General features: G+C 36.3%; 1 protein-coding gene across 2 annotated transcripts in view; it reads right to left on the bottom strand.

Moving 5' to 3' along the window:
- Positions 1 to 7,909: 7,909 nt before the first annotated feature.
- PAN3 (poly(A) specific ribonuclease subunit PAN3) overlaps positions 7,910 to 22,251 on the bottom strand; it is a gene marked incomplete at both ends in the record, with an annotated part of 117,568 nt that continues 103,226 nt past the window's right edge. The window contains 6 exons of one of the 2 annotated variants that reach the window (XM_084234355.1): positions 7,910 to 7,965; positions 8,867 to 8,996; positions 10,734 to 10,872; positions 14,947 to 15,011; positions 15,522 to 15,651; positions 19,020 to 19,159. In XM_084234355.1, the coding sequence (XP_084090481.1) occupies positions 7,910 to 7,965; positions 8,867 to 8,996; positions 10,734 to 10,872; positions 14,947 to 15,011; positions 15,522 to 15,651; positions 19,020 to 19,159 (660 nt within the window). Of the gene's footprint in view, positions 7,966 to 8,855; positions 8,997 to 10,733; positions 10,873 to 14,946; positions 15,012 to 15,521; positions 15,652 to 19,019; positions 19,160 to 22,251 lie in introns of those variants that run through there. The other variant, XM_084234356.1, reaches the window with a different exon arrangement.

A 22,251-nucleotide genomic window follows, 5' to 3' on the forward strand; every position in this document is an offset into this window, starting at 1 on the left:
CAGTAGCAACTCTATGTACATATATATGTGTGTGTGTGTGTGTGTGTGTTATGTTTAACTATTTAAGGAAACTGGAATTTTAAAGTTACTTTTATACAAACCAAGAATATATGCTGCAGATATAAGACATAAGTTGGTCCTATAGCTCTAGTCACTATGAATGTATTTTGTATACTATCTTCATATAATAAAATTAACTTCCAAAAAAATCTATGTATTTCCTCTGATTTGCTTACCAATGAAAAGAGGGGATCATAGGATTCCATGGGGGAGGGGGAGCTGTGCTCATTAAATGTCCATTATGAAACACTACAAAAAAGATAAAGCAAGCACTGCTAAGAGGACAAAGAGCTTCCCTATCAGGACAAAATGAGCAAGCTCACAAAATTCAGACTGAGCGCAAGTGCTGGCTACAGATGAAAAGTGACCTCAATTAAAAGAGGCAGACTTCCCCAAACACTAATTTTCAGCTAACAGACAATTACCATAATTACAGGATGTGTGTGTGCATATGTACTGGAGGTCCTATGCTGGAAACCCTACAAAATAATTAGGCAAAAGCCTAAGACACACAAATTCCCTAAGAAAAGTGCACTAAATAAATAATTCTTCCGTTTTATTTTGTGGATTACATCCTAGGAAAAGAAAAAGAATTTAGATAATCACCAATAGGCATAGAATAAATAACCAATACGTTTTCTTAGGAAGTGGTCAAATTATCACTTTCCTAGTAACATGCTGAGGAACTACATCAGAGACATTATGAGGAAAAACAGGTCTACTTTCTTTGGGGCAAAGTGAGGAAAGGAATCAATGACTAATCTTAATAAATTTGTGTTTTTTTTAAATATTGTTTTTTGTTTTAAGATTTATTTATACATGCACTGGGTACAGTCAGAAGCGCGGGAGGGTGAGAGAATTCACCAGAGCCAGAGTGGGGAGCAGAGCAGGCAGAAGGACCGAAGTACACTGCTGAGGGGAGCAGCGGGCGGCAGGAGAGGTCTGTGTACCATGTGGGACCCTTGCCGGCGGCCGGGGTTGGAACCTGCGCCGCAGAGGCTGTGGGCAGCTTCACAGCCCAGCACTAACCACTGCGCCACCAGAGGAGGCCCAAATTTGTGGTTATTTGAGGAGGGCACAGGGCACTTTTATCTCCAAATATCTGAAATCCTTTAAAAATATTGTTGGTTTTCATAACTTAAGTCACTCAGTTAGGAAAATAATTTGAAGAATGCTCAAGGAATTGATGTCACATCATAGTTTAAAAATTTTCTCATGACTCTGGAAACTTATAATACATTTGGGAATTTTTTTTTTTTTTCATTCCTCAGAAGGATGGCCCAGTAAGGTTTATTGGACTCCTTGGTGTTAAACATAGACTTCTGGTTTTCACAGGCCAGGAAATACTTCAAAAACATTCTGGGTCTTAACATAGAATGGTCTTGCACTTTTCGAACTAAGGACATTTAAGGGAGGAAAAAACAAACCTAAAAAAAAAAACAAAAACCCAAAACTAGAAAACACTAGCATTCTCTTCAGGATCTGGATATAGTACATACATGTATTCATTTTGTGATAATTCACTGACCTATACACTTATTTGCAAACTTCTGTGTGTGTGCATATGCATGTGTGTACGCTACTCAACACCTTTTCAAAAATGAAAAAAAAAAAACTAATTTACTACAACTTTAGAAGAACCTATTTTAAAAGGAGTAAGGACTTAATCTTAGATTAAAATATATCAACTTTATCTACAACCAACTATTCCAAGCACTTTAGAGGAATAAACTCATTGAATTTTCAAAGCAATCTAATGTGACAGATACTACTAGTATACTTTTCATGTCAATGGGAAAACTGAAGTAATACAGGAAGAACTTCAGGCCCCACCATCACAGCTATCAACCGGTGAGCATCTGTACTCACGCTCTACCTTCTCTTTATTTTTTTTAAAGAGTTTATTTATTTATGGATACAAGAGCTCGGGCATAGGCCAGAGATGCAGGGGGTGAGAGGATTCACCAGAGACAGAGTGGGGAACAGAACAGGCAGACTGACTGAAATACAATGCTGAGGGGAGCAGCGGGCAAGTCAGGAGAGGTCTGCTGCGCCATGTGGGTAGCTCCCTGGCCAGCAGGGGATCAAACTCATGCTGCAGTGGCTGTGGGTAGCTTCACAGTGCTGTGCTTAACCCCTTTCGCCACCAAGGAGACCCTACCTTCTCTTTAGATGGCCAACTCCAAACACATACCAGTGCACTTGAGCCCTGCTTTCATCTACTCAAGCACACTGCTCCCCCAACTACACCCCACTCACACCTATCAATTTTTTCCTTTTCCACCAGATCATACAAACATGCTATTAACTCTCTCATCTTAGGAATTTTCATCCCTACCTTCCCTCCAGGTACCACCCTATTTTTCTATTTCTTTTTACAGCAGAATTCCTTGAAAGAGTTGGTTATACTCCCTGTCTTTGCTTCCCAGGCAACCTTAAACTCACTTAAGCCAAGCTTTCATTCTCATACTCTCGGAAACTGCTCTTGATAAGGCTATCAGTGGCCTCCGTATCTCTACATCTGTGGCCAATTTTTAGTCTCAGTCTTTCTCGAACCATTAGTAACTTGACCCTTTTTCCTGAAAACCTTTGATTCCGGTACATCTCACGTTTTCTTCCTATCTCACTGGTCATTTCTGCCTCTCTTACTCATTTTCTCTTTGACCTTTGAACATTATTCGTTACCCCAATGCTCTGCCTTTGAGCTCTTGCTCCTTCAGTCTATACTAACTCCCTTTACCAGCTCCACCAATTTCAAGTTTTCAGTTGACACCTATATGATAATGACCAGCCATCTACATTTATAGACTGTATCTTTCCTAAACTCCAAACTCCCACGTGTGTGTGTTAAATTGACATCTGCTGTGGCAGTCTTTTTTCCAAAGATAGCAGCAAAAATGTTCCCATCTCACATGGCCTCTGTGATGTGCCCTTGCCACATCCCCATCAAATTCCTCTCCTCTAGCATCAGAGCTGGCTTTGTGACTCACTTGTAATCAACGGAACGTGGCAGAAGTGACTGTGTGATCCCAGTCCAGGTCAGAAAGATCTTGCCCTTCCCACCCAAGTTCCTTGGAATACTCATTCCCCAAAAGCTCCCATTAGAGACCCAGTTGCCTGGCCTGGAGAAGCCATATGTAGGTGCCCCCAAACTGAGTCCACCCTACTAGTCATTCAAGTGCCAGATAAGATGATTTCAGCCCCCAACCCACTGAAATTTTCCTGGCTGAGGTCCCAAACATAATGACAGAAAGATAAGCCATCCTGGGTGTGCCCTGCCCACATTCCCGACCCAAAGAACCCGTGCGGATAATAAATTGTTGTTTTAGGCCATCAAATTTGGAGTCCCTTGTTTGACCAAACAATAACGATGAAAAATATGTACTAAAGCTCTCAAAGCAGACTGCACATGAAACTCCAAATTGTCTTTCCTTACTTCCTCTTCCTCCCTATGCAGCACCCCAGAAAAACCCCTTCATTCCTACAACAATCTCTTAACAGAGTAGAATCCTCCATCCAATCAGCAGTAGGCCAAAATCTTTTTTTTAAAGATCTATTCATTTATTTTTTTTTTCTAAAGATTTATTTATTTATTTATACAAGCACTGGGTACAGTGAGAAGCGCGGGAGGGTGAGAGAATTCACCAGAGCCAGAGCGGGGAGCAGAGCAGGCAGAAGGACCGAAGTACACTGCTGAGGGGAGCAGCAGGCGAGACAGGAGAGGTCTGCTGCACCATGTGGGACACTCGCCAGCCGGCCGGGATTGAACAGGCGCTGCTGAGGCTACGGACAGCTTCACAGCGCGGCGCTCAACCACCTGCGCCACCAGGAGAGGCCCAGTAGGCCAAAATCCTAATAGCCATTTTGACTTCTCTCTTCCTTTCTAATTCCACACTCAATAAATCATGACATCCTCTGGCTCTACCTTTAAAATAAATTCAGAATCCCATCACTTTACACCACCTCTACTGCTATCACATCATCTTTTACTTGAAATACAAGTTTCCAAATAGCCAAAATGAGCCCTTTAAAGGCTCTATCTTGTTATTCTTATGCTCACCATCTTCCTGCAGCTTCTCCTTTCACTGGAAATAAAAGACAAATGGCCTTAAAATGGTTTACATGAAACTCCTCCTTCCACATTATCTTTCTGATTTCACCTTCTACTTACTCTAATATTGCTACACTGACCGCCTTACCGTTCCTCAAATACTTCTGATATGTCTCCTGACCTGGAACACTCTTCCCTCACATATCTGCACAGTTGGTTCCTTCATGTCAAGTCTTTACTCAAATATCACATTCTCAGTGAGCCCGACTTCCCAGACCACCCCACTCGAAATGACATCACCACAATCATACTCCCCCTATCTAGAGTTGAAAGATGAAACACAGGACAGCCAGTTAAATTTGAACTTCAGATAAACAAGTAATTTTTTTTTAAGATTTATTTATTTATTTATTTATTTATTTATTCATACAAGCACTGGGTACAGTCACAAGCGCAGGAGGGTGAGAGAATTCACCAGAGCCAGAGCAGGGAGCAGAGCAGGCAGAAGGACCGAAGTACATTGCTGAGGGGAGCAGCGGGCGGCAGGAGAGGTCTGCGCGCCATGTGGGACCCTCACCCGGCAGCCGGGGATCGAACCGGCGCTGCAGAGGCTGTGGGCAGCCTCGCAGCCCAGCACTCAACCGCTGCGCCACCGGGGAGGCCCTAAACAAGTAATTTTTTAATGTAAGTGCATCCCAAGTAACAACTGTCATATTTATGCTTAAAAAAAAACTATTGTTCACCTGAAATTCGAACTCAATCTTGTGTTTTATATTTTTATTTGCTAAATCTGGCAATCCTACCCACATCCTTACCCTATATTTTCTTTCAAATCACTATTACCTCTCGATGTACCATGTACTTTGTCTTCTTCCTGCTAAGGCAGCAGCTCTGTAAATTGTTGTCTGCTTGGTCAGAATTCTTCCGTTGATGCCAGACAGAATAGGCATTCAATAAATATCTAATAAACAAGTGAACCCCATTTCATTCAAATGTGCATCGAAGGAGTAACTGGTCATAACAGCTCTATTTACTAGAGTGTATTCAGATGTAACACGGGCTTAGTTTTAGTAATCTTTTTATTATTTTCTGGGGAAAAAAAAAAAAGACAAGAAACAAAAACCTACAACTGGGGCCTCCCTGGTGGCCTAGGGGTTAAATCTCAGCACTATCATCTCCACAGGCTGAGTTCGATCCTGGGCCAGGGAGCTGACCCAGATATGGTGCAGCAGACCTCTCCTGTCACACCTGCTGCTCCCCTCAGCGGTGTATTTCAGTAAATCTGCCTGTTCTGCTCCCCACTCTGTCTCTGGTGAATCCTCTTACCCCTGCACCTCTGGTTTACACCCAGTTCTTCTATGCATAAATACATATTTAAAAAATAAATAAACCTACAATATCCTCACATCCTCCATTCTAAGCAGACTAGTCTCCATCTGCCTTCCCCTTGAACCTACCCTAGCCATTCTGATTAGGATGTGTATCCATGGAGTCTTCCCAAGATCATTCTACACCAAAGACCACCTACATGAAAGACCTCCACAATAACCACTCAGTACATAGATTCAACAAATGTCAACATTTTGCCATGCTTTCTTTAGTTAAATTCTGAATAGTATTTCTAGAGGATTTGTGGAGAGAAGCACCCTTCACCTGTATAGTAAATTACATGCTGAATCAAAGTCTAGTTGTACATTATTCCTTACTCGTTCACAAAAGTAGGTGTTCTCTATTATATAGAAATGTTTGGGTATAACTATATTTGGTAAATATCAATTATCTGCATTTTCAGTGTCCAGAACAAATCCAAGTGGGCATTTCACAAATATCTGATACATTAATGAATAAATCTGCCACTAGTTCATCCAAAGAGGCAAAATTTCTCCAAAGCATATGGGAAACATTTTAAATCTCAATCATCATATTGTTAAATGAATTGGTACAAAGAAAAGGACAAAATTCTCTCTGTAATTCTTTATTAAAAATACTGCTGTACACATAAGAGACTGAAAACAGGATTAAAGATGAAGAAAACCCATTTTGGGACCATGACATTAGAACTTAACATATCGGTGTTTTTTAGGGAAGTTGCACATCCAAATCACAGAACCAAGGTCAAAAGCAAAATACAAAGGTACCCTCAAAAATATTTACAATGAAGTAAATATACTAACAGAATTTAAAATAGGTACAAAAAATTGAAATGACCAATGTTACATGATTTCAGGGGTTGTCCTCTCTGTGCTTTTATTGGTCATAACAGGAAGGTATGGGAAGTTTATATCCTTAATTTGACTATTCTCAGATATTAAAATCTTCCTATGAATTAAAAAAACTAACTTTCAGACAACCTCTTAAATGGAATTATACTATGGAAAAGAGAGCTCCCCCAAAAAACACCTAAGCAGAAACTCAGAGTTCTATTGAAAACCATTCCCAATAAAAAACTAAATGAAAAATAAATATAAAACACAAGCTTAAAAAAATATTACCTGACACCAACTATTTTCTGGCTGACAATATTTATTCATGAAAACATATCAGCTGTTTACCTTTTATATTCAAACCAAGTCCTGAGGTTACTAGGGGCTGAAGCAAACTAACATTTATGATGCAAACATTTTGGGTTTGTGATTTGAACCTGCCTTGCAGAGGGAAGTTTGCTGGTCTATAAAGAATGAAAATTCAAGCCCTATTTTACCCCTGCCCTTCCTAAGCTTTCACAAAACATTGGTCCACAAATTAAAATTTTCAAAAAGTTCCCAAACCCCAAAACTAAAATAGATGATCCCCTTTCATTTTCAAAGAAAACAATATTGGAAAAAATCTCCAGCCCGCTTATAAATTAAGCATTTCATATTTCTTCTAGAATACAAGTAGTTCTTTTTTGTACAAAAGAATTACAATATGATTTGTCAAAAAACATATAAAAAAGACAGCTGCTCTTCCTCAAATACATGAGCTGTAATGGTAAAAGACCTTTGCATGTTAATGTCTCCAACTTCTTGTTCCTTTTACATAAAAAGAACATTATGGTGGCAATTGTTAATTATCCTTTGAATATTGAACATCATGTTCTTTTAAAAACCATCCAGATCAAATGCAATAATTGATTTTCTTTTTAACTCAACAACTGATGCTACCAACCACGGACTCAAACACACTTGTTAAAACATGTAAAGCGTGTCTCCAGTCTTCAAAGCTTTCAGGTGAAGAGAGGTGCTTTTCCTTGACGCAAATCTCAAGGCAGAGAAAATCATTTTAAAGCTTATAAAAAGTGGACAGAGAAATATTAAAAACTTCTCTGAAAACTACAAATATGTCTAATTATTAAAATTGAAGACTGTAACATCAGTTGCAAGTGCTTGGAAGTCTTTCCTGACCTTTTGAGAGTCCACATTTTCTTCATAGTTGCAGGGTGAGCACCCAGTGCTAGTAAAACATTCAGTGCTGGGAAAGGAGATATAGTCTTCACTTCTGTTTTTTAAGAAAGAAAATTCCTATGTATTTGGCAGTCTTCAGTATCAAAGTATAGGTATTTCATTAACTAGAAATTCCATGAATACCCAAGTTTGGCGACAACTGCAAGTCCAAATATTAAGAAAGTTAAGAGAAGGAAAATTCCAAACTTTTGAGATTGACTTATTCAGGAATATCCCACATAGTTAAAGTTAATATCAAAAGTACTATTACTTTGGGCTAAGCAGTGACTGCAAAGGCACAGCAGATTGTTATCCCTCCAGATTCAGGCTGTAAAACTTCAGAAAGCTCTTGATGCCAGACCACTGCTTGTTTAGTTCATCTTCTGAACAGTGTCTCTGTGTCTGTATCCAGTGTAAAGTACCATAATAAAGCTGTGGTTCAAAGAACAGAACTTTATACAAAAAGCAAACTGGAAATAACCTAAAGCAATATACTCCTGAACTTCACACCTTTAACACAATTTCTTAAACTTTTTTCAATTAAAAAAAATTGCATAAATGTAAATGTATCTCACGAGCAGGGAAACACCTTTTTTTCAAAAAGGCTCTGGCTAAATTTGGAGCAAAGAGTTCTATGTGCTCCTTTGCTTACTTTTATCCAATCGTTATTCAAAAAGGATTTATATCAATTAACAGGGGAATTCATATCCAAAATTTCACTGATACTTCTCTTTGTGGGTTCTTAAAGGCAAAACAAAAGCCAAATTGAACAGTGGGTGGCACACAGAGCTTGCATACAATACTCTTACAAGAATTATGCACGACACTATACTTCTATGAAATTATTTACCTGGTCCATTATGTCATTCAGGGCAACCCATCTCCAAAAGAGCAAATTCTGTAGCCCTCAATGACAAAAATGCTGCCTGGCATTGTTTCCCAAAAATGTCCTTGCAAATAGTTTCACTTAATAAGTATACAATGTGGCAAAATTTCAAAGATGAGAAAAAAGTCTTTAAAAAATTAAAATTAGTGCATATACAAGTGGAAAAAAACAAAAGCTGGAACATCATTCACCTAATGTTGCTCCTTAATCTAAAATAAATTCTTCACAGATATGGCCCCAATGGTAGCCACAGTTCTAGGATAAGTGAAACATTCTTCTTTTCAAGTAACAGTGTACCTGACTGAAGTGCAAGCAGCTTTGCTCATCTCCTGTTTGTTCCCCAAATGTGAAATGAGATGATGAAAACAGTTCAGCTGTAGTGCAATTGCTATGGGTTAAGTTCCTCAGCCATGTCCTGCGTGCTTTTTAGCAAATACTACAACTGACCATTTGCAGCTGCAATCAGTTCTTGAAAAGTATTTTCAAAGCAACGCTTTAAGTCACTGTAAGTCACCACAAGTACACTCTTCTCATCTCTGGAAATGAGGCTTATTTTTTCTGGCACACCAGCATCTAACTGAAACAGATAGACAAATATGAAGTTCATATCAGAACAGAAGATAATCTATTTTAGGACAAAGTGTGCAACGGTGATAAGTGAATATTAAAAGACATGTACATAAATATTTTATATGCTAATCAGAATTCATACCTTTTCAACTCAGGTATTTCACAAAACTGCTCTATATTGCTTCCTATCTTTCATACTTAACCATACTTTTTGCATCATATCCCATCCAGTTGACACTCTTTATTCTGCAACAGCTTACAAGTTTTGTTTAAAAAATAGCAATGAACATAGTCATCAACTTAATTTATGTTTCTGTTGTTACCAAATGTTTTCATACATTTACTTCTCACATTCTTATACGTAATGAGAGTTTATGATTTTTACTCACATATCCAAATTTGCCAATAATATTTTAACGAGGTCTTTTTTTATAAAGCATGAGTATTAACCCTTACCTGTCTTGCTATAATGTTCTCTTTTGGGGGTTAACTTTTACTGTAACTTTGCCTTTCCTATTTTCATTAATTCATCCATTAAAGTATGTTTAAAATTGGCTCAAACTTTCAAACCATTTTACCAGTAAACTTCTGTCATCATATCCACCAAATAAGTTATGTATATTTTTAATTTTTATATCATCAATAAGGCCATTCATCCTTCTTAATTTATTACATTCTTAGAAAACTGTCACACTTTCAGATTTTTAAAAATAATGTATTTTTTTTCTAATTTTTCAGCTATCCTAATATTTATTAAACAATTCTTAAAAGTAGTGCTTGAAAAACAACAATATTTTTCCTAACAGCACACTATAGGTTAACAGTTCTAAACCATGGTTATAGTAGGTATGCTTTCCTCTTGTATTTGTAATTTAGTAACAATTTAGATCAGGAATCTGCAAATGTTTCCTATAAAGAGCCAGATAATTTTCAGGGCCACGTATAGTTTTTGTCACATATTCTTAGCATTTTCTTTCTACTTTTTTCCTTTTAATAGTCTTTTAAAACTATAAAAATTATTATTAGCTCATACGCTATACAAAAACACGTCACCGGATGGTTTTGGCCTATGGATCACAGAGATTTAGCTATAAACCTATATAAAGGCTCAGATCTGCTTCTGGAAACACATTCCAAGTTCTGAAATTTCAAGTAATTCGTACAGAAAATAGATGCCATTCTTCTGTTGTAAATTCAAAAACAAAACTTTCAAAAACAAAACTCAGGTCTCAAATAAATCTGTGAGACATCTCTATGTACTTACTCCATCTAATCATCCAATTCATGCCCATTTGTAAGGGGTGAACTTAGTGACACAGTATGCTTTTACTATTATAACACATGATAAAGTATAACCATAGTTAACAGTAAATGAACTGATAACATAGAGGACAGTGAGTATGATTCACAGTGACTGAGGAGAAAGGGATTCAATTTTTAAAAAATATTTAAACACATAATTATTTGCTTTAATTGGTATAACAAAATGAGTGTATAAGATAAATATAAATAAAATAGGGTATATAAGGAGGGTGGAGGAGGCAGTCATTTTTATCACAACAAAAGCTCTGAAATTATCCATATAGTTGTTAAAAAATTCTCTTCTGGAAATTATTATTAGATTATTATTGTTACTAATAAAATATTATAGTATATAGTGATTTCTTATATCTCTTAGCATTTGTAGAAAATCCAACCCTGCAAACTATAATAGCGATATCGTCAAAGTCCAGATACAAATTACCTTGTTAAGACAAGAAATGATATGACTGAGGTCAATCCAGGGAGCACCTGCTTCTGTCACCTGATGAAAAAGATGATCCCTAAAGAGTTTCAACAGATAACGATCTCCAGTCTCTGACCAGGTAGGATCCTTCTGGAACCTGGGGGAAGTTAATATTTTATCTTTAACAATTCATGCTGTATTCTCATGTTATTCTCATGTTTATTTTCAGACTTAAAACTAGTTTAATTTTATTGTTTTCTCCAATAAATAAGAATGTAGTGGGCTTATTACATGGTGTTTCTTTAATCATCCAAAAGTAATAGGAAGACTAAAAAAACTTACTTTTTTAAATTTTATGTTCAGATTGACCATAGTTTAAAAAAAAACCTCATTTAATATGAAAATATATGAGGATCAGTTTCCAATTCTAAAGGGCACTCACCCTATTTTACATCTCCTTATTCAGGTTCCTACCATCAAATAAAATATGGAAGAAAGAAAATTATCTTTAGATAGCTTTGGAATAGGTTGAAAGAGATTATCCTTTTCTTCCTCCCATTCTTAAGTTACACATTAGTCAGAGATGATCAGATATGTGTTCCACTTCACTGGTGAGCATAAAACAGGGAAATACTTAGGAAACAAAAAGGAAGTAGATTTTGGTTTCCTACCATCATGGGATGATGTGAAAGTGAGCAACAAAGAATTGGAGAACCAACCAAATGTCCACTGTGGTTTTCAGAGACCTTTGGAACTTAATAGTTTACTGGGGAACAAAGGTATTCAAATTGCCAAAGAAAACTGTAATTGCATATTTAGATAACTGCATATTAAGAAAAAGGAATATGATATAGAACAAAAACATAAATTCATCTGGGAAAGAGACAAGGAAGGTTTTCCACACGAAGTCGTGGATGCTCATCTCAGAGAAGGGTCCTCTTTAGTCAGAGGCATCAGTGTGCAAAAGAGCATACACACTTGACAAATTTAAGATAAGTGTGGCTGAATGGAGTTGGGGAAGAAAAGACAAAAAGAGAGAACATAAGGAAGGGGAGAGAGCTAATAAGGGCAAAGAAGATGACAAAAGACAAGCACAAACAGTGAGAGAAGGCAAAATGATTTAATTCCTTCACAATCTTGAGTAGAAAAGGTCTTTCTAACCATGTTCTAAATTCAAGAGTATAAAAGAAATATAATCAATTAAACTGCTTATGTAAAATGTGTGCAGGAAAAAATTAAGCAGAGGCAAAGAAAAATCACAAGCTAAAGGGTAAATCTCTCTAGCTCCTATAAATAATAAAAGATAAATAATTCAAATAAAATAGGCAAAGGATATGAATAGACAAAAAGGAATTATGTCTCAAAAACAAAAATGGCAACTGCTTATTCAGAGTAAATACAAAATAAAATTGCCTGGAAATTCAATTTCTCATCTATCAGGTTAACAAAAATACAAAAGTTTGAAAAAAGTATTGGTAAAAAATTCACACATTGTTCACTGGAAAACCCTTCCAATGCAGTGGATTGGAGTAACATACCTACTTACTTCACAATCATAGTTGGACTTATGTCCAACAAAACACAAAATCAAGTATGCAGAAGTCAATCCCTGCAGCATTGCTTATACCATTAAAAGACTGAGAGCAATTAAAATGCCCATCAATAAGGAACTGGAGAAATAAATTATAGTGTATCCATAGGATGGTTTACTACATAAACTATAAGAAAGTACAGCAGAGTGACTTATAACACAGATTCCTAAAAATTATTCTCTGGATTTCAATCCTGGTTCACATTCTTACTATCTGACCTTGGACAAGGTATTTAACCTCTATGTCTCCATTTCTCAGTTAAATGGCAATGCTTATACTATCTTATTACAGGGTTGTTACGTGGTTTCAGTTAGGTCATATTTGTAAACTATTAAAAATAGTGTTTTGTATACATTAAACATAATTAAACGAGGGTTTTCTGGTTCTCCCTGGAAGCTGTCTGCAGCGTGGGTTCGATTCCCAGCCAGCCATGGAGATACCCACATTGCACGGCAGACCTCTCCTGTCCCGCCCACTGCTTCCCTCAGCAATGTATTTTGGTCAGTCTGCCTGTTCTGCTTCCTGCTCTGTCTCTGGTGAATCCTCTCACCCTCCCACGCCTCTGGCCTGTACCTCAGTTCTTGTATAAAAATGGATAAATCTTTTTTAAAAAAGAGATTTTCTAGCTATTATAGTATTGCATTAAAAAGTGTGGGGTTAAGATAAGAAACCATACCTGTAACTTGTGAAGTATATACAAGAGACAAGATTCGTGGGGGAACTGGGGTTAAGAGGGGGGGTGTCTTCAGGTATGAAATTTTTTTCATTGCAAGCCCTTTTATACTTTTAAAAAACTATTCATAATCTATTCAAAAGATTAGTTCATATGAATAATTTTCTGAGGACAATCTAGAATTTTACACCAAACCATATTATCAACAAAATGTGAAAGTAGAATGAAGATATTTTCAGACTTACAAAAACTCACCTTTCTCAGGAATCTACAAGAAGATGTGTTCCATTAAATCAAAAGGAAAAAATCAACAAAAAAAGCAAGAAATGGTATCCAGTACAAAGAAAGATTCAATGAGAATTTTCAGAATAACATGAAGGAAAGCTCCAGTTCTTAAGTGTGAGTGTGAGCAGGGTTAAAATGTACTCAGCACAGATGAAAACAGAAGGACAGGGGCTCCAAGGGTAATTTCTCTAAGAGGGAGGAAAAAAAAAGAAACTGACAGGTTACCTATTTTTGACCATATGGGAAGGTCAAATATATGGAAAGGTATAACTATGGCAGAGAGTTTGGAATGAACTAATGGCAAATGATTCTTAATTTGCTCGATTTTCTGTATGAGACAATCATTAACTCTCAGAAAACAAATATCAAAAAACAAACTATAAAATAAAGGAAGTATGTTCATGATTTACTGTGTGGTACAGTGATAAATGACATTTGCCTTGTTATAAAAATGTCATTACTGAATAAAGACTTAACTCAAAATTTAATGGCTAAGTGGTGGAATGTGAGTGAGTGTATGTGCACTTAGTTAAGGGAAGGTAATGTAAAAGATAAGATTCATTTTCCACAAGACAAAGTCATTACCTAAGTTAAATAATGAAAACACTACGAAACCGCATCACAAAGCATACATGTAAAAAAAATTTAATGCAATAAATGCCAGAACAGCTATTTTTTTTTCTTATTTAATATTCAACATATAGTCATATTTTTCTTCATTTAGAAGTTACTAGAGAAATACTAATTGAGTCTTTTCACTTTAAAATGGTCTTCAATTTTGTGGTCAAAAAATCCCTCAAGCAATGTTTATCTGTCATCTAGCTCAACAGAGTTAACATTTCTGAAATGTAACATACTATGGTGACAATAGCTGAACTGCTATATGTCACTGACAGTTATACAGAACATCAACTTGGTTTTTTCCTTGAACACATGATTAACTTACAGACCAAGCAGAACTAAATAAAATGTAAGATAGTGATATCTTCCCAACGTCACTGATATGGCACCAACAGAAAATAAGAAGCATGTAACAATTAGTGATTTTTGAAGTCTCTAATCTGACCAAGGTAAACGGAATAGACCAGACTTCAAAAAGGAGACAGGGCAGAGGTAGTTTAACAGTCCTAATATGCTTTCTTCATTTGCAAACCACACCTGAGATGTCTGACAGTTTGTATTTTGTGTGGCTATGTGTATGTGAAATCCCTAAGGGCAACCATATCAGGTTGTGGTTAAAAAACAGCATTCTAGGGGCCTCCCCGGTGGCGCAGCGGTTGAGCGCTGGGTTGCGAAGCTGCCCGCAGCCTCTGCAGCGCTGGGGTTCGATCCCGGCTGCTCCCCGGCCACCGGAGGAGGGTCCCGCATGGCGCGCAGACCTCTCCTGCCGCCCGCTGCTCCCCTCAGCAGTGTACTTCGGTCTTTCTGCCTGCTCTGCTCCCCGCTCTGGCTCTGGTGCATTCTCTCACCCTCCCGTGCTTCTGACTGTACCCAGTGCTTGTATAAATAAATAAATAAATCTTTAAAAAAAAAAAAAAAACAGCATTCTAAAAGCTAACAATAGGCTTTCAATGTCACGCCATGTAAGTTTTTCTTTTTCCAAATAAAAGTGCTTAGAACAAGATATATTCATTCATGTTACATAGAATAGTGGCATTGACTAAAAACATGAAATTCTTACTCTGGCCTCTCATTGATTGTTCCCAATTTTGCTAGAAGCCTGAACAGTCTTCCATTTTGAACTTCCTATAAAATGTTTTAAAAAGAGGGAGAACATTAATGTTTCAGCCAACAGAACCTTTCAAAAGCAAGTTTACAAAAACTGGTATATTGCACTATTATGACCTTTAAACAATAAATCCTAATACCCCATCTTTTGGTTGTATTTTTAAAGATAACATGTCCATTTCATTTAATAGTAATATTGGATTGTCAGAAAAGCCATGACATTTTTTCTTTTTTTTGCTGAAATAGTCATCATGACTTTTCCAACCCAATACTTAAATGATTATGCAGCTAGTCATCTTGAAGAATTATTCAAGCAACACATATTTTTTAAAAAATTGAGATTTTGTCCCATGACTACAACAAGGTCATAAATGAAAAAAATAACCACAGGACACAAAAAATTAAAAAATATCATAAACTAAGTTTGGGCAAAATATCTACAAATCATTTTAGTCAATTACTATATTTAGTATATATTTATATACATGGATGTATGTGTATATATACTCTTTTAACTATACTCTTTACCTTTGCAAGGTCTTCCTCTATGACATCATTTCTCATTTGAGCAGCATCCAATTGAGTATAAAATCGAGCACCAATCATGGGCATGATGTCATTTACACTTCGCATCCTGTTCTGGTCAGTCAACAAATACCTAGCCAAAATAAGGAAGGATCACTTGAATTTCAAACATGCAATTTAAAAAGAAAACAATATAACCTACAAGTACATAGCTATCATTGCCACCACAATAAAATACACAATTTTGAAAACATTTTTTCACACACACACCAAGTTCACTTTTTAAAAATAGTATTTCTTTTTCTCTGGAAAATTTTAAGTCAACAGAAAAACTGTAAACATCTCTTTCGCAATATTTCACTATTATGAAACTGAGAAAGTAGAGTTACACTTATCGTTTCCATTCTCAAATTTTTGCAATAGTACAGGAAATAATTGTCACAAGTTTTTTTTTTAAGATTTATTTTTTATTTATTTATGTATATAAGAACTGGGGTGCAGGGGCCTCCCTGGTGGCACAAGGGGTTAAAGACGCAACCTATGAAGCTATCTGCAACCACTGCAGCACAAGTTCGATCCCCAGCCAGGGAGCAACCCACATGGCACAGCAGACCTCTCCTGCCTTGCCCGGTGCTCCCCTCAGCAGTGTATTTCCGTCAGTCTGCCTGTTCTTTTCTCCACTGTCTCTGGTGAATCCTCTCACCCTCCACACCTCTGACCTGTATCCCAGTTCTTGTATGCATAAATAGATAAATCTTAAAAAAAAAAAAAAGAACTGAGGCGCAGGCCAGAGGTGTGTGTGTGGGGGGGGGGGCGAGTGGGGAGCAGAACAGGTGGATCTACTGAAATACACTGGTGAGAGGAACAGCAGGAGAGACAGGAGAGTTCTGCTGTGCGATGTGGGTTTGCTCCCTTGGCAGGGGATTGAAGTCATGCACCAGCAGCTGCAGATAGCTTGATAGTGCTGAGACTTTAACCCCTATGCCTCCAGCAAGGCCCAGTTACAAACTATCTTGGGGGGTGGGTGGTGATATGAGAGGTTCCATAGGTAGGGAAACTTTTCTATTGCTCCTCAAAAAAATGTTTTGAGGGCCTCCCCGGTGGTGCAGCGGTTGAGTGCTGGGTTGCGAAGCGGCCCACAGCCTCTGCAGCGCCGGTTTGATCCCTAGCTGCTCCCTGGCCACCAGAGGAGGGTCCCACATGGCGCACAGACCTCTCCTGCCGCCCGCTGCTCCCCTCAGCAGTGTACTTCGGTCCTTCTGCCTGCTCTGCTCCCCGCTCTGGCGCTGGTGAATTCTCTCACCCTCCCACACTTCTGACTGTACCCAGTGCTTGTATGTATAAATAAATAAATAAATCTTTAAAAAAAAAATGCCATGCTATTAAAAAAAATTTTTTTTTAAACTAAAATTGAGTCTTCATTTTGATAAATCAAACAAGTCTCAGCCTTTTAGGAAGCTGTCCTTTGTTCTGCAACCTATAACTAGTTGTTACTGTATATCTTTTTCTGAGAATTCTTCATGTACTAATATAAATCAGCAGAGACCACTTCAACTTTTTCTCTCATTACAGTTAAGGCAGAAAAATATTACCAGTCGAAGGGTAACCTGCTAGAATACAATGATTACCAATCACCTATTATTGCTTATTCCGATCAGTTAGCCATTTCCTGCCCATACTATTTAAAGCAATCTCCCACTCTTTCACATTCTGCTTGAAATTCTATTTTCTGCAAGGATTTATCACTATCTGCAAACATCTTACTATATATATTGTTTATTAACTCCTCCCCATTAGTTTGGAAGCGCTAGAACATAGGGAATTTTGTTCATATTTTTCAAAATGTCTGCTGCATCTGACATATAGTAGACATTCTTTTGTTGAGTAAGTGAATGGTTATACTCATGTGGATAGTTATCATCTATAATTACTGCCATAATTGTATCTAACTAATCATACCTGAAATTACTACAAGGTTTCTTTACCATTGTCTCAGATTTGTCATCTCTAAAATGTAGCTATTAATGTAGAAGGAATATCATCTCTAAAATCTAGCTATGAATGGATTTCATAATTTATAGGATCTAATTCATAGGATCACTGGGAGATGTGAATTGATTCACACCAATCAGTTAAAAAATGCGTGATACAATGGGTTAGTGTCTGCGAAATTTAATCTTTGGTTAGTATGAGTTATGTTTTTTTGTTTATTCACTTTTTATTAAGGAATATTTCAAACACTTATAAAGCAGAGACTAGTGTAATGATTTCTAATGTAGCCATCACCCAATTTTGGTCTCTATTAACATATGGCCAATTTGCTACATTTATACCCTTTACTCCACTTTTTTCAAAGGATAATATGGAGATTACAATTTGAGATTCACTTAAGTGTTGCAAATTAAGGCAAGGAATCACTATAGTTACAAGATATGAAACAAGCTGTTTTCATTTAAAAGAAAAACCATCTTATCTGACTATTAATAGTAACCAGGCAACCACTGGGTTTCCAGAGCTCTGTCATAAGTAAGATACTTATCCCAATGTACAAGGTGGCAGTCCCATCCTCCATCCCTCAATTCCATACCCTAGGGTTCATCCAAAAAGAAACAGGGTCATCCAGGCATTTAAGAATCATAAGGAACAGCAGCTTAAAATGAAGAGAGACTTCTGAAAAGGATCAATAAGCTCTAGTAGACTTTAATAGGAAAATTTCAAGAGATTTATGAGCATTTGTTCTCTAAATAAGAATAATGATTGTTCAGCCTCTGGAATTCCTCAGTGTTAGATGCATCCTAGCTATCTATCACAGGGAGGAATCCTTTGGTGATAGTAATCCACAGTGGTTTCTATTAAGTCAAAATTCCTTTCAAACTTAAACTCAAAGATTACCTGCAGTCTTAAGGTACTGGAATAAGAAGTTTTATATTCGTATTTTCTGAATGGATGGCAATAAAGTCCCTCTATTTTGGCCCTTCTGTGGGTAACCAGCTTGCATCTAAGGTTTATTTATGACAGTTTTCACAAAGATACTTACAACTCTCTAGGGCAGCAATGTCTAATAGATTTTCTGGGATACTGAAAACATTCTATGACTACATTGTCCAATATATCACTCAGAAACTACATGTAAGCTACATTTGAGCTCTTGAAATATGACTAGTACAAGTGAAGAACTGATTTTTCCATTTCATTTAGTCTTAATAAATTTAAATTTATAAGATCATAGGTAGCAAATGGGCATCACTGCAGTTTCGGAGGTACCCTTTGGCCAAATGGTTAAAATATCAACAACTAATTTAAAATATTTGGTTTATGAATGTATTCCAACAAATATTTGCTTAGCAATAAAAATAAAGAAATTCAAAAGTATTTAAGTATGTTTCCCCTGATTTTAAATAGTGGAAATAAAATAGAATCATTGTTAAAAAGCCCTTATGAAAGAGTTCTGTCTTATTTCAAATGTTCACTAAATACATTTAATCATATACTAAAACTTACAAAATCAGATTCTTCAGGTCAGAGGAGTAGTTGATTGTCACCAGTTCCATGGCTTTCTGTAAGTTCTCCCGCTGAATTCCTGCCAAAGAGTTGCAAGCCAAAGCCAACACAACTTTTCCTAATGATATCAGATCTGCTTGCTGACATAAAAGAATAAATACGACTTTTAATTTTTATTTTATATGTACAAATTTAATACACTGACATTACTTCCTGAATGGGAAAAAGCACCTTTAACAAAGAAGCTGCAGAGTTCAGCAAAGGCTTCTCAAATTTTGGTGCTCATCAGTATCACCTGAGAACTTATTAAAAACATGATTTCTGAGTCTCTCAACCTAGATTCTCATTCAGTAGCTCTGAAACAGGTCCAACATTTTTAAAGAACCCAGGTAATTCTGATGAAGGAATTCTAAGCACCTACTTTAAGAAACACCATTCTAAGTAATTTGCATACCAGCTTTTACCTTTTTTTAATTTGTTTTAAGGCTGGTTACTATTATATACTTGCTTTACTATGATCATTATAATTTGCAATATGCACTTTTCATTTTCCACAATACCCAAAATACGATGGGAGTTTGAAGAATTATTTCCAAAAAAGTTACCCATCTCAAACACGGCCATCAACATTACCTGATTTCACAGTATATTCTCTAAAGCATCAAAAATGCTACAAACCTCAATGACATCCCATCCCATCTGTTGTTTCCAAATAGACAATTTTACTCGCACTACAATAGATCTTTGAGCTCTGTAATCATCTGGTTTCCTACCTTTTTTTTCCTTTTTATAGATTTGCCACTTGAGACTTTCCTTCTAAAAGGACTTTCAAAAGACAGCTGGCTGAATTGAGGTAAGCTCTCTATTACCTATTATAACTCCAGGAAACAGAATGGTCACCCCAAGCGGCCCTGGTTGGCAGGTAACTATAAATACTCATATGCCTAGGAGAATGGAGTAGCTCAGAGTTAAATGACATACTTTGAAATAATTTCTACAGAAAACTTTTGCAAAGCTTCAAAATCTGAATTACTGACTATAAGTTGACTTACTGGATATTGGTTTAGTAGGAGTTTTCAAATTTAGCTGTACATTAAAATCACCAGAGGAGTTTGACAAACAAAAACACCCAGTTCCGGTGTTATTAGTCTGGGGTAAGGTATTTTTCAAACTTTCCAGAAGAAATTCTGATACGCAGCTGGTGTTGAGACCAGTGGAATATTTGTAATATTTGTAATTCACATAATAAATGAAATCAAGTGAGCGTTTCAAGGCAATCACTAGTAATGTCTTAGCATTATTATGGGAATAAACATTTTGCCCAAATTATAAAGAACAAGAGAAAATCAAATTTTATTACTAAAATAACATTAAAATTTTATCTTAAAATTTATCCAAAACTAGTATTTATGAATCTGAACACTATGAATTAGTGGAAAAGTATTTAGATAAACAAACTACTTTGAATCTATTAGGACAAGAGATGCCAAGGATTCATGAGAGAATCTTTAAAACTTCATTAGTGGTACAGAGTTAGGAGCCCACACTGGCAGGAGGAAAGATGACATGGGAAGGAACACTATTATTGTTGCCATTATTTCTATGTTCTGGAGGGGACTGCCATAAATTTACTTAAGAATAAGTCCACTCAATCATTCTCAAGAGCAAATAAAAACATTCCACATAATATTAATGAAATCATAAAAATGTTATTCAAAAGAAATCAGTGCGTGTAAATGCTATGTGTTTCCTTCCCATGTCACTATTAGCAAATCAGAGGTTGTTATTAATTATCAAGTATTTGAGCAGCACCCACCAGCACACAGATCCCCAACCCTGAAAACAGTAAAACTTTCAATTTGGCTCCACCCTGAATTGATGCTGCACTAAGCCTCCCACCTAGAATATTTCATTGTTCCCTATTGAAAGAGAGGAAAACAAAAATCCAAGAGAGCTGAAGGGCTGGATGCATTTAAAAAATAAGAACATCTGATTTTGAAGCCATCCCACCACCTTTCTAAAACTGACTCAAGGTGGGAATATCCACATTTAGAAATAAAGTATACAGGTCATATGATACAGATTAAATTAGAACTGACTTTTTTAAACAAAAAAGATTAATGAAGTCCTCCTTAAATTTAGAGTTCGACATAATAAAAACTCAATAACTCTCCTTTCCTTATTTCCCAGCTAAGTACTTTTCCATTTGTTATTTTGCTTCTTACCTCCATCTGGTTTTTTCCCCCCATTTGTTGAATTCTGGAGGTTTTCCCCCCAACTCATTTTCAGTTTCTTCCTGATTCTTGACTTCTTGATTTTTCTCTGATTCTATCTATGGCTCTACTTATGTCCATTTTACTGAAAGTCAGTCTCTATTCACGTGTCTGAAACAGACTATGAAAAATAGACTACAAGAAACAATGCACTCCTTTCTCATGTACCTTCTCTGTAAAATCACAATTTCCCTTTTTAGGACTATCTTTAATTGTCTCCTTTACCTTACTATAGCTATATGAAAAAATTTCCACATATATACATACCCCCCAAAAAAAAATTAAAAAGGAAAAGAAAACCTGATATATCCGTTACTGCTGAAAAACAAAGGGAAAGTGACAGCTAGTTTAAAGTAGTATGTATTTATTAATGAAAGCAGTTCCTAACTTCATCCTAACCAATCAGTTAATCCCTAACACTTCAAAGTTGTTTGTTTGGAACTCTGGGATTATTTTTTCTTATAATGAGTTGTTTTCAGGTGACTTTATAACCCATAATACAAGTGAAATAACGTGTATTTTTGCAAAGAAAAAATTGAAAATACTACTGTGGTCGTCACAGAAAGACAAAATCAAATTAGTCTTATTTTATGCTAGTAACTTTTTTTTTAAAGGAACTTTAATCAGAACAGAGAAGAATGAGGAGATATTTTAAGGTTGTGCTTGTAAAAAACAAAAACTGTAAGATGTTTTGTTTTTTAATGGGGACATGGGGTTTCCAAATACTTGACACAGAAGTTTATGGCACTGGTTCCAATAATATTTAATTTCTTTTCGAAAATTTAATATTATTTTCTGGGCATATAAAAATCACTAGTATTTTAATAGTTAACAGTCACTTTTTAGAAGCAAAAAGATTATGAAGAAAAATTAACCACAGCCAATTAGTTAGGTACTAAGTGTATGACATAAGATAAAAAAAGTAGCTAGGAAACAATCTCTTTAAATACGAAGGAGAT

The sequence above is a fragment of the Talpa europaea genome (assembly GCF_964194135.1).
Source record: "Talpa europaea genome assembly, chromosome: 6".
Classification (NCBI taxonomy): Eukaryota; Metazoa; Chordata; class Mammalia; order Eulipotyphla; family Talpidae; genus Talpa; species Talpa europaea.